Source organism: Antechinus flavipes, chromosome 4 (genome assembly GCF_016432865.1).
Source record: "Antechinus flavipes isolate AdamAnt ecotype Samford, QLD, Australia chromosome 4, AdamAnt_v2, whole genome shotgun sequence".
In the NCBI taxonomy this organism is placed as follows: Eukaryota; Metazoa; Chordata; class Mammalia; order Dasyuromorphia; family Dasyuridae; genus Antechinus; species Antechinus flavipes.
The window spans coordinates 211,999,905-212,014,140 of record NC_067401.1 but is presented as its reverse complement, the minus strand read 5'-3'; the positions used below and the strand labels follow the sequence as shown (position 1 = coordinate 212,014,140).

The 14,236-nt window shown below is 32.0% G+C and overlaps 1 protein-coding gene across 7 annotated transcripts in view; it reads right to left on the bottom strand.

Moving 5' to 3' along the window:
- The window catches only part of CD2AP (CD2 associated protein), a 188,958-nt gene that overhangs the window by 30,462 nt on the left and 144,260 nt on the right, over positions 1–14,236 (bottom strand). For 6 of the 7 annotated variants that reach the window (XR_007953545.1, XM_051997108.1, XM_051997109.1 and 3 more), the window contains 2 exons: positions 11,704–11,876; positions 9,385–9,448 (listed from right to left, as the gene is read on the bottom strand). Coding sequence is in view for 6 of the 7 variants with exons in the window: in XM_051997108.1 (XP_051853068.1) it covers positions 9,385–9,448; positions 11,704–11,876 (237 nt within the window). In the remaining variant the exon portion in view is untranslated. Of the gene's footprint in view, positions 1–2,475; positions 5,526–9,384; positions 9,449–11,703; positions 11,877–14,236 lie in introns of those variants that run through there. The other variant, XM_051997113.1, reaches the window with a different exon arrangement.

Sequence of the window (14,236 nt, the reverse complement as noted above, 5' to 3'; positions counted from 1 at the left end):
TCCCATACCTGCAATTCATTCAATTCTTCACTTCTGTCTCTTAGAAATCCTGATTCCTATTAAAGTTCAACCCAAGCATCACCTTCTACATGAAACCTTTCCTGATTTTTCTATTGTTTGTGCCTCTTCTGGCAAAAACAAACAAAACAAAACAAAACAAAAAAAACAACCCATCTTGTAATTCTATACATAACTTATACAAATGTTTTCTCCAGAAAAATAATGTAAACTTGAACAAAGGGATTGTTCCTTTTTGTGTTCCTCACACTTAGTAATAAATTAATTTTTGTCAGACAAAACTGAGATTTTACTGAACTTGTTTCAAATCAGGTTTTCATGGAGGAAACTAAGGATTCACAAGGTTACTGGATGCCTGAGAGCTTTAAGATGATTACAGTGAATGAGGAGAAAAAGGTTTCATGAAAAGGAGGAAGGCCAGCCTAAGAAATTTCACTTAACATACAATTTTGGCCAAGCTATTGTGCACATCCAAAAATAATAGCAGCTAACATTTACATAGCACTTACTAAGTGCCAGCGACAGTGCTAAGCACTTTACCATTATCTCATTTGATCTTCACGACAACCCTGGGGAGTTGGTGCTATTATTATTTTACAGATAAAGAAACTGAATCAGAGGCACAGTGACTTTTCTGGTCTTATACAAATAGAAGTTCAACTTGAATTTACTGACTCTAGGCCTAAGAACTCTATCCACTATACCAGGGCTTCTTAAAAATTTGTCTACTCAACTACTTTTCAAACCCATTAAATTTTTACATTACCCTGGGTATATAGTATATACAATAGGTATACAAATTAAACCTCTATTGATAAATCATAATCTCACATTCAGTTATATGACCCACAGTCTAAGAAGCTGGGATCTACACCATTTATCTACCTAGGTGAATGTATTCAATGAATTATTAATAGTGGGCAGGTATTGTACAAGTGAAGTGGCCAGTAGGCTAAAAATTTCATTTAGCAAACTGTGTAGCCCTTTAGAAAAAAACCTAGTGAATAGTGACTAAAAAGGAATCTTTCATTTCTTTTCTTGATTAACCAAATCCCAACATTGTGACTTAAACCTTTTAAAGGAACTGTATTTTGCTAAGTTCATGGTTACAAAACTCTTATGCCTTAGTCTCCCTGGTGGCAACCCCCCCTTTCTGGCCATTGAGACTGAGATAATTAGGTCTGGGATTCCTGACCACTAGCATTCCAAAGAATCTTAAAATGCAGATGGTTTATCTCAAGATAGGTGGGCATATTCTTCTCTTTCAGAAATCCTGGCTCCTAGCCTCCCAATTTACCAGAATTTATGATCCTTCCTTACCCCCAATCTTTCAGAACCAAATTTATGGTTCATTCCTGGAAGTTCCCACTCACCAGTGCTCTATCCCCACACCTTGCCTTTGTGTCCCTTATTGTCAAAGTCCTATATAAGAATCCCCAAAATCCCTCGCTCCCTACTGGACTTTGAGACAATATCTTCAGACAACAGTCCAATCTAGCCGACTAGTCAAGCTCTCCATAATAAAATATTTTAAAAAACTCTTTAATCTTGCCTCAGTTTCTCTGGTGTTACAAAGACTTAAAATTTTTGGTTAATTAATAATGGGATATCATTTGGTGAATAATCATGAAAAAGATATATTTCTTTATTAAAGAAATCTATATCAATTACCTTTTCTTTATTTGGCTGCCAAGTCCATTCAAAGTTCCAGACTGAGGCTTGCTTCCTCTAAGACCATTTAAAGCTTTGTTTCCTTAGGAAGTATGTCATGCCCAGCTGGCTTTATACTATGGTAATTCTGTCCACCTGTCTTATTCCCAGGTCACAGGCACCTATAAACTGACATTTTCTATCTCCTTTTTTGGTGAGCTCTACACCAGCACCTTCAATAATCCCAACTTACGTGGTTCTAGGATACCCAAGCCCATTTCTCAAGACTAATATTATTCTGGTTAAAGTTTTTGTGTGTGGATCAAGAAATATATCACAGAGCCAAAATTCTAAGTGACTGAAAAAGTGGATTGGGGGAAGTAGGGAATGGAGGGTGTGGTACAACTGTGGCAATACTATCCAGGAAATACTAAGAAATCTATAAGAGGAGGATTTAAAAGCCATGGACAGCCAAGTAGAATGACTACAATCTCTTACAGCATAACCACACTGAGATCATGGACCAATCGAAGTAGTATACGTATAGTTAAGATTATAATACTTAAATTCAAAATTAAGTATAAAGCTATGGGGAACATTTTATCTTCTAATTCAGTAATTCAGTTTCCATGGGCCTAGACACTGTTTAAGGTCATTTCACTGCATTATCAAATACTTCATTTTAAATCTTAGAACTTCATATCTACCAATTAAAGCTATAAATTATGGTGAGATCCAACCATTTCCTGAAACACAAATACAATTGTGTTAATAGAAAATATCTCAAACAACAAAGAAACACGCATATAGTAGCAGTATTTTCTTTTTATTTGAATTTTTTTTCCAGGGAAAACATGCATTTTACAGTATCTGTAAACACAAGAATATGTTTACACTGACTTTGAATTCAATACATTTTGGAATGTTGGAATACTCATCAAACCCAATGAAATATGCAACAGCAGCAAAAGAGAGAGGAATGCATTAGATTAGGACATTTTATGGTTAAAAATACTCATAGCAGCAGCTTTGTAAAGATGATTTATTAAATCAAGTCATTGCACTTGGTCATTTTATTGCTACAGCAAAACAAGGTCATTTTATTATTTTAACACTTTTCATTTCTAAGTATAACTGATTGTCTTATTCTGCTCATTCATTGTAAGTTTTCATGTGGACAAAACATTTAAAGATAATTTGGAGCACATTTTGTTGTGCTATAATCACAGTGAGAAAATAGAAAATAAATTTCTATGAAATCAGGTCTACTTTTCCATTTTCATCAGCAAAGAAAAATAGTAAAGAAAAAAATTACAGACACAACAAATATTTTTAAAATTGGGAGTATTCATTTTTGATGTCTTTAGGATGATATGTGAATACTAAACCAATGCATTACATGTCAAAAACTGTGGCATACTTATATACGCATTGCATTCTCAGATATTAAAGCATTTTAATAGCAATCACAGATATCACATAGTTGACTCAAAGCTTGTTATGTGTGCACATTTGACAAGAACATTTCATCAATGCATGAAAATTGCCCCCTTTCAGAATGTAAATTCCACATTCTTACATATTGTATTTCTATATACAATAATATGATGATACAGCTCTCATGAACATGAATTTCTAGTGACATTATATAATATACCAAAACTGTACTGACAAGCTGCCATACTGAAGGAACATTTTTCTTCTTTAAATGAAGACAGATAAGTGGAGACCATTTAATGCAACTGCTTTTTTCTTTTCCTTAGGAAGTTAGGGGTAGAGCAATTAACAGTTACCAGTGACTTTTTTATATATATATTTTGAAAATCTCATATTTAAAAAACAAGTTTACTATCCTGATGTGTTTTAATTAACATGTGAATGATCTTACTACTAGCAAACCAAGGAAAGAAAGAAAAACTTCCTTGAACATACTTTCTAATGAAGATGATTCCTAGATTGTAGAGAGCTTAAATTTTTTCCCTTTTATCATTAAAACCAAGGCAGGGGAGGGGAAGGGAATTTTTTTTTTTTTTTGAAAAGGTTTGGGTAAAAAAAAAAAATCTTCATTTGATTGGTCAAATACATGGAACAATGATAGCTAATTTTGATGAGTGATGATTTGATTGGGACAGAAATCTATGACCTTCATAATGAGGTAACACATACTTATTTAACCAAATAACTATCCCAAAAGCAATATATGCATTATTTCAACATCAATATGAATCAATATTTTGATTATTTTGTACTGGGGGGAAAATAATTATAATTTTTAAAAACCCAAACATTTCAGCTGTACAAAATTAAATTGCAAAGCGAAAAATTTGTATTGAGTTTTAAGTTGAAATAACAAGGAAAAAAAAAATTACAACCTTCTGGCACATTGCCACCCTACAACCCATAAGTCTTATTTTATCCACTGGAAATCTACTGGCTATTTGCAAAAATGGAGTTACACCTTAAACTGTGGCTTTGTTTTTAAAAAGACATTAGTTATCAGTAAAACCTATAAATCCTAAGTAGGACTATGTTCATATTTGAGGTTTTTGACAAATTTTTAGGAATATATTTTAAAATTGTGTCAAGGTTGGTGAATTTAAAAGGAGCTGTTGTTGACCATGTGATTTATGAAAATGCAATTCTTTAAAAAACAAATGTGATGATAGAACAAATGTGATGATACTGTGATCTCTGAAGTAAAACAGCATTTTTTATAAAGTTAGTATGTACTCGGTAGTTCAACTTAACTCCACAAAGTTAAGTAGGCAAATAATATTTCTTAAATTGAATATTTACATGATGAGTTGACTGCTCTCTTGATGAATTTCCTAAAGATGCATTTTATTTTATTAATGGTATTTTAAAAGGGGAGAGGATTAAATTATAAGACCATAGGCTAGGTAATATTTGATTAAGCAGAGAAATACAGCAATAAGGCTGATGTTTACATGTTAAATGTGCTACAGTTTCTAGGCACATTGAACTGAAGGGACAACTTTCTGGCTGCTTAGCTATGACAGATTTAAGAATATCTTATTCTTTTAAAAATATACTTAATGATTGAAATACAGTTTAATAAATTCCTTTTTTGAACCCTATAGTGCAAATGGCATGAAATATTTCAGCTATCAAATTTATTTCATAAGCTATTTAAATTTGCATATGTGATTGATTCATCTGCTTTATAGCTAACACATTTCTGTTTTGTCACCCAAATGATAAACAGCACTGCAGACATATAGGCACAACAGTGTAATCTTGGGTAGGAAAGCTAAAAATAAAATATATATATATTTTAATATACATACATATATACACATACAAATATCCTATTGTCCCTTTTGCACTATGGGAAAAATAATTTCTACAAGTTAGTGATTATTAAGCTAATGTGTCCCCTCCCACAGTCTATTTTGCAGGTTACTTGAAGATATATATCAACCTATTTATAGTATAGACGTCTTTGAAAATTACACTGTCGATATTCAATAAAAATCTATTACCAACTTCCTCTCCTTTTTATACAGGTTCAGTAGTATTTTCATGCAAACCAGGAAAAAAAAGAGGTTTGCAATTCCAGCACAGTAAGAAATAAGGCCTCTTTTTCATATTGGCAAATAAAATAAAATAAAATACACAATTTTCATCTTTCCCCTTCTGTAAGATATGAAAACTCATGTACTCTTTTTTTTTTTTCCCCTATAGCACGCCAAAAATCTTTTGTTACTTGGAAGTAAACAAGTCAGTTTTCAGTTCATATTCTCGTTTATGAATCCCTGGCCAAAGAAGAACACTGAGTCTACGTCACACCTCCCTCAAGAAGACAGGGCTACTTTTTTCAGCTTTTCTATTTCCACCTAAAAAGGAAAAACAGAGCATAAGCAACAGTGGCATCTTGGCTGTATTAAAGCTTCTCTGTATTATCCCTAAATCGTACAACTTGATCTTTTTACATTTTCAACAATGACAAAATCAGTATAGACCATAGTAGTTATCAGGTTCCATTATCTTAAAGCACCTGAAGTTTAATTCCCATGAACTTGATGAGAAATCAGTGCCATGGTCAAGAGGCACTGAAAACTGGTACAAAGATTTCACACTTACAGAGGGTAAACATTTTCATAGATCAATAAAGAAGGAAGTTTTTTGTCAACAGTCAAGAAGCAGTAATAAAGCTCCTATTCTGTGCCATGGAATAAAAGCATGTAATTTTGGATTAATCCCTCAATCTTTTTGAATTGGTCACCTGTTCCAGACAATGTGAGGTGATTAGAGAGGAAAAGAAAAACATTTGCTTTGTTTCACTTAGGCCCAGTTAAATTAATATACCTAATTTATAAAGAACCTAGTTTACAGAGTGTCTTTATTTCCTGCAATTATATTCCATGAACAGAAGTCAAAGAAGAAGAACAAAGGTATAGTGATTGATTTATGGCTGGGGTTTGTTAAGATATGATGACAACATGACACGAGGTCAAAGTGTTGAGAGGACAGGACAGAGCTGAGATAATTCACCTTGGGATCAAGAAAGGGAAAGGAGAAAACAATGTAGGATGATGGCCTGGATAAGAAATGACTAGTGGAAGGAATGATGAAGATGAAGAAGATGAAAAGTTTTGGTCAGATAAAGGAATTTCAGAATTCATACAAATAAAGTGAAACCCTTATGACATCAAGTCAAAGGGAAGGATCAACTCTTGTATTTATAACATAGGAAATTAAGAAGTTGGTATATAGTCCCCATTAAAGACAGACTGTGACTTGGGTATTGAACTCAAATGTCAAAAATCCACTAGTGGGGTGGGTGATAAATATGAATAGTGTGAATGTAAAAGGAGAAAAAAGTTGCTTATATAAGTTGGTAGAGTCAGTTTGGAATTGTCGAGTAAGGACTATTCTGACTCCGTGGACATATGACTAGTGAGCCAGGAGGGCATTCAGGGAAAGAAGTACAGCCTAAATCAAAAAGAGGGTAGGAAAAGATTTTAAACTAAATCAGTTTTTACTTATTAATATCCATTCAGTTAAATAAAGCTATCAATCTATTACTATGATATGAGTGAAACAACAGAAAAGAAATTTTAGATGAATCCTAGTGTCTTGTTTCTTAAGCAGCTAAAAGCATAGTATATAGTCTTTATAAATGATAAACAGAAAATTATATGACTAACATAAAATAATACACAAATGTATAGCAGATACAACACACCAAAGGACTATGTATAGATAGAGCAAAGTCTTAGTGAGTGCCAAAAGATGATGAAAGGAAATTAGGTCACCAAATTAAGAAACAATGAAGGAAAATCTGACAAGCAAATATGACATTTAAGTATTTATCTTAATATCTCCTCTCATAGGGCTTTAATTAAGATATATAGCTACTGAGATGCCTAGAAAACTTTGCGTGTGTGTTGATAGGAAGTTTTTATATGTTGTTATATATGTGAAGTTGGAAAAATCTTAAGGTTTTTGGAGCTATGATATGTAGCATAATGGTTAAAATTTTAAGGACTTCAACCTGAGTAGTATCTTATATGAGGTAAATGACCATATGGACCTTTTCTGTACTTTAATATTTTGGATTTTTTTTTGTCTTTTAAAAAGTAATTCACCCATCTTATTATTCAGTATTTTCTTGGTCATTTTAATAAAGCACCATAGTAGCATCAGACAGATAATGCAGTGGATAGAATACTTGAAAAGAGTCAGACTAAGCCAACACAGACAGTTGCTGTGGCATTGGACAAATGGCTTAATCTCCTGAAATCTCTGGAATGCTCTAACACCTATCTTATCAGATTGTTATAAAGATCAAATGAGATAACATATATAAAGCACTTTGCAAATTTTAAAGCATTATATAAATGTAATCTATTAAGTATAATAATACTAATCTGAAATATTTTTCTTTTATCTGGATAGTTATGACACTATTATTTTATCTAAGATATTTAACACATACTTTACTGAGTTATAATCACTTTTTTTTTCCATTTAAAAAACTAGAAACCTTATGAGAACAAGAATCAGGTATAGCAGAGTGCTGTATTGTAAAAACAATTCATCAGCATCTTTCAGATCAGAAACTTAAACAAAAATTTAAGTTCATGATTTTTAAAATCCCATATTAATCAACAAAAATTGAAGTGCCTTTTATGACCAGGGCATTATGCTAAATGTTGAGAATTAAAATACAAAGAATGGAATAATATATATTCTTGAATTTTACATTCTACTAAGGAAGAAAACAAGTACCAATATAAGCATATATTATTATCATATTAAATGTTACACCACAATATTTATATTATAATCATATAATTATACATATTATTTATTAAAAATATTAAACATTATTTAAATATTAAATATTAATAAATATTAAAATATTATTAGCAGCTGGGGGAATCTGGTAGAAATTATATATTCTTTACAACTAAATTTGCTAGAAACATTCCATTCAGTTAAAGGAAAAATCAATGTTAAGTAAACCTAATACTTATTAAGTACCTCAGAACCACAAAAATCTGCTAATGCTTTTATACCACACACTATGTTTTTCCATTCTCTCCCCAAAAGATTTTAAACTAAATCAGTTTTTACTTATTAATATCCATTCAGTTAAATAAACCTATCAATCTATTTTACTATGACATGAGTGAAACAACCGAAGAGAAATTTTAGATGAATCCTAGTGTTTCTTAAGAGCTAAAAAGCATAGTATTATATAGTCTCTATAAATGATAAACAGAAAATTATATGACTAACATAAAATAATACACAAATGTATAGCAGGTACAGCCAAAAGACTATGTGAGATTCTTGCTAACATCTAAACTGGACTTGAAAGGACATGCAGAAATTTGGGGAGCTTTAGAAAAAAAGATTTCAAGAAAAAGTGAAATATGTATGTATGAGAAGGCAAACAGTGTAGTTTGGCTGAAATAGAGATATGAGAAGGGGATCTGTTATGAAATAAGGCTGGAAAATTCATTAGACTCCACACTGTGGAAGACCATGAATGCCAAGTTTTTAGAACTTTACCTGGCAAGCAAAAGGGAACCACTGAAAACTTTTTAGCAGAAGAATAAGGACCAGATCTATGTATAAGGAAGATTAGTTTGGGGAAATGTGAAGGAAATATTGGATGAGAAGAGAGTGGAGGCAAAAACTATTCCTACAAACCTACCGCAATTGTCCAAAAGGAAAATATGGTAGGACTTAGCATTTGAAAACACGATGAGATAAACATATAAAAAACAATTTCTTGCCCGCATACATGTATTCTATTTTCTAAATATGCTGTAATTTACCAGAGGACAGAACCAAACTTCTCATTGACATTTCCTCCCTCTCCCATGTGATTTTACTGGTATTGTGGATTCCCAATCAAGAAATTCCATCCAATTCAAACAGGCAACTGTTTTTCAATTTATGATCTTGAGAGATGTTTGAAGCATTGAGAAGCAAACTTATCCAGTGTCACATAAGTGTCAAAGGTGGGCTGTGGACTGGGATTGTTCCTGATGGAGGCTCTCTATTCACTATGCCAAGCTGTCTGACTCTCTCTTTTAAAATTTTAAAAGCAAGACAAGAATTCCTTTTTCAACATAAAGTACCATATTCTACATGATGTAGATACTCATTATGTTTAGCACCCCCTAATATTTTCATTTTGATGCTTAATCATGACAGAATATTGTAAAACTTCATTACCTCTAGGTTACTTCTAATTGTCTTTTCCTCTTCCAGTTCTTTTCTTAGTTTTTCTAGTTCTTTCCTAAAAAACAAAATAGCTTTTTAGATATGTATAGAAGTGAAAATGGTCATGTCAAATATATACACATTTTAAATTTCTAGTTCAAATATCAGTAAAATTATTTTTTTTAAAAATTAAATGTGAAAACTTTTTAATAACAAAATTAAATTTTAAAAAAGTAAAAACAAAATTTTAGGAAGCTTTGAACAAAGATGATGCATTCAACTAATATGGTCTTTCTTGGATTGACTTTGTAAATACAAATGAAAGTTAATGTAGTGTGTAATAAAATATCATGTCATCAATCTATCTACCATGCAAGGGCAGATTTTTGATTAAGAGAAAGTTATTTCACAGTACTAATACATCTAATATTGATCATTTTTAAAAGAAATACTATTGAAATGAAGTTAATTATAGTATGGTAAGGCGGCAAGAATTTGTTACTCAAAATATAACTGTGGCTTCAACTAAGCAATTCTTACACATTTATGGATGCACCCTACAAGTTCCATTCAATTCTAATATCTCAGTTCAAGTAGCCTAACACTGGGGTTTGGGGTTTTAAAAGCTATTTTTTTCAACACAAAGTTCAGCATACTATAATAAACTAGAAAGGCTTTTAAGACAGAACAATCATGAAGTAGACATTTATTTTACCAAGGTTTGTTAGCTCAGATAAAGAAACATCATTAGATGAAGAATATTTTCACAGTTACCGAAACTAATTATAACATCTTTTAAAGGGTCGGGGTTGCAAACTATATAGATAGAGAACTACTATCCAAACAGATGAAATTACAAATTACTGAAGTATTTTGAGTGTGTGTGTGTGTGTGTGTGTGTGAGAGAGAGAGAGAGAGAGAGAGAGAGAGAGAGAGAGAGAGAATTGGGTGTTTGTGAGATAATAAAAAGTCTGAATATATTGATTTAAGACTGGATTTTCCTTATCTCACCTAGGTGGGCAGCTCAGTAGTCACTCACAGGCCTGTCCTTCCTGCTGATGTACACAGAAATTTTGATCTACTTGATCTCTGATTTGGGTCCATTTGCTATTCTTAAGTGGCCTGGTGGTTCCCCCTTCACAGCTTACCATACAGGTACTAAATTTACTACAGACACCTGACTGGTTTTAATCCTAGGGCAACTCAAAACTCCTGAACCCAAAGGAGCCATCATCCTCAACTTTCCTAAGGACCAAAACTCCAAGCATGTATCAAAACCAGGTCAGGACAGATTTCATTAAGAACAAAAAAAATGTGAAAAATCCAAATCTAAAAATCAGGAGTTCCTAAACTTTTAAAGATTATCATATATTTATATACTTGTTTTTGTCATTTTGCATTATTAGATAAAATTTTGAAATTTTGTAATACTAATACTTTTGCTATTTCAGTTAAGAAATATTTCCTATCAGTATCAATAAACAATTATGCACTTATTGTTTGCACATGACTTGTGGCTGTTTCAATGTGCTGTTTTTCAACTATACAATCCTTATTCCTTCCAGAATGGGACACAAAAACTGTTAGGAAAAATCAATGTTACATTTTGAGGTAGTTTCTACAATGTACACTAGAAAAGAATGCTTTCCATATATCTTATGAAAAGTACTAAGAAACAAAACCTATACTTTATATAAAGTATAGGGATGGTTATTATTTGAACTCCAGGGGAAAATAAAAGTTCTAAATATATAATTAACATTTATCAAATGTTACAGACAATACAGTCTAAACTTTTAAATATACCTCCTGTTTATTTAAAAAAAATTATTAAGAATTATTGTCACAAAAGGAATATTACAATCTGCAGAAGTAGGTAATCATTGTTTAAATTTTCTATTCCCTGGAATGTAATCACTGATTCTTTGATATGGATAACCTACAAATAACCAAAATAGTCTCTGTTTTAAAATTCTGTTGTGAATGAGAAATGTGGTAATATGTTTAGAAGGATTGTACATATTTAATCTATATTGCATTGGGTACTTATCTCGGGAAGGGAAAAGTTGGGAGAGGGAGAAAAAAAGAATAGAATGCAAAATCTTATAGAAACAAATGTTAAAAACTATTTTCACATATATTTGGAAAAATAAAATGCTATTTAAAAAATAAAATTCTGTTGCTATAGCACTAGAAAAGCATTTCAAGTCTTAACCTATTTTTAGAGTTTACTTAAAATTAGAAGAACAAACACATCATTAGTTTTCTAATATCCCTTCTAGGTTGATATACTATGAATTAAGTAATACTCCTCTCCAAGAGAAAACTTACCCATGTTCCTTTTTGATTGCTTCTACAACACACAGTAACTCAACAACTTGTGTTCTGAGGTCATCTAGTATGTTTCTCTTCCCATCATCAAATTCTCCTTTTGTTTTGGCATCTACTGAACTGAGGAAAGTTGTTCTAGGACATGAAGCTGCAGAGCCTGAATACCCAGGTGCCTGAAAAAAGAAAAATAGCCAATACATAGGCAAAACTGTATTGTACAGTAACTAGTTTAAAAATCATGTAGAAAGTAGTATGCTAACTATGAAAGAGGGGAGTTGTTTAAAGAAATGCTTAGGATACAGAGGAAGTTTACTCAAAAACCCAAGACATTAAAAAACACTTCAAAGATGAAAAGACAAGCAAGTAATGAAAACAAAAAAAAGTAATGAACTTTTAAGAATAAAGATTTTTAAAAGCTCAGAACTCAATTCAAAAAATATATTAAGGGCTTACTATACACATTACATTATGTTAAATGTTAGTGATTCAAAGATAGTCTCTCTCTGTCTTCAGGGAGCTTACGTATATTTGGTTTGATAAGATACATGCAGTGAAGTAAATGCAAAAAATCACATAACGAAGTATTTTCTAGGAGAAAGGACTAATAACTGGAAAGATGAATTTAAGAAGTCATACCTAAGTTGTACTTCAAAGGAAGTTGGGGATTCATAGACATAAAAGTGAGAAAAAAATATTCCAGACTGGAGAGGAAGGGGGGCTTGCTTAGAGCCTACATAAAGGCAAGGAGAAAGGAGCTGGGATATTATATGTGAAGAATGTTAAGATGTCAGTTTGACTAAAACAGAGTATGGAAAGAGTAGGAATAATATAAAAGAAAACAAGTCAAATTATAGAGGGTTTTAAATAGAAGGCAGAATGAACTGAGGCTAGGAGAGAAGATTTTTCTTTGAGGAATAGGGTATTTGTTTTGTTTTCTTTTAATTTTCTTTCTTTTTTTTGCTGAGGCATTTGGGGTTAAGTGACTTGCCCAGGGTCACACAGCTAGGAAGTGTTAAGTGTCTGAGGGCAGGTCCTCCTGACATCAGGGCTGGTACTCTATCCACTGCACCACATAGCTGCCCCTAATTGTCTAATTTTTAAAAACTAAAGGTGAATGGGAAGAAAAGATGATAAGAACTTATGCCAGACTAACCATATTTTCTTTCTTTTTCCCCCCCACAGGCAGAAATAGTGTGCCTTGGTTTCAGCAAAGCATTAGCTAAGTCCATCAGGATATTTTACAGATGAGATAGGGAGATATCATCTAGGCAATTGTATAATTGACTGATTTGAGAAATAGTTGAATGATGGGTCATCTCAAACAATTTATTACTAGAACTATGTTAACATGGAAAATAGTCTCTGATGAAATGTTATAGTTATCAATCCTTGACTTTGTAGAGTTTAACATTTATGGCATTGCCTGATATATAATCTTTATTATATATACACACACACACACATATATATATAATCTTTATTATATATAAATATATAATATTTACATATAATATGACTACATATAATAAATATGTAAATATGAAAACAATATCTTTATTATATTTATTACAGGTGCCACCAGCTAGGAGAGATAAGTAACACATTAGATAAAATAAGTAGAGTCAAGACCCAAAAAGAATCCAAATAAGAATGTCCAAAGAGCACATATGGAATGGGATTAGGTTCTGTGAACTAAGTATTAGGACTGTTGACTCTATTAATTGCTCCCCTCCCCCAATCTTCATTTATTTATTTATTTATGGGGGGGAGGGGAGAGGGAGCAACTGGGGTTAAGTGACTTGCCTAGGGTCACACAGCTAGGAAGTGTTAAGACTAAGTCAGATTTGAGTGCTCTATCCAGAGTCACCTATCTGCCTCTAGCTAAATTGATTTTAACTTTTTCTTTATAAGTGAAGTCAGTGAGCGGTGGTGGAGATAGATCTGGATTGTGCCTCAGAAATGTGAGATGTGATGTAAAGTCAAAAGACATCTAATATAAAGGGAGAACAGGCAGGTAGGTGATACAGTAGAGATAAAGTTCCAACCCTGAAGTCAAGAGGATCTGAATTCAAATATAGATTCAAACACTTGACACTTAGTAATTATGTGACCCTGGATAAGTCACTTAGTTCCTGTCTCAAAATAAATGAATGAATAATAAACGAATATATCTCAAACACTGGACAGCTAATAATTTTTCTAATATAAAATTTTTTGCAAAGAACTAAAGGATAACATCATTAGTAATGTTATAATTGAGTAATTTAATATTCCAAGTTATTTCAGTAAAAATATTTTCACAAACATTAGTTATATAAAGTTACTTCAGTAAAATGCAAGTTATATATTCTGGCTATTAATATTAGCTAGCACTAATGTAATGCTCTGAAGTTTGCAAAGCATTTTAAGAATACTATCTTATTTACTACAATCCTGGGAAGAAGAATTATTAGATCCATTTTTACAGAAAAGGAAACAAGTAGACAGAGGCTAAGTACCTTGTATAAAAAGTCACAAAACTACTAAGTGTTTG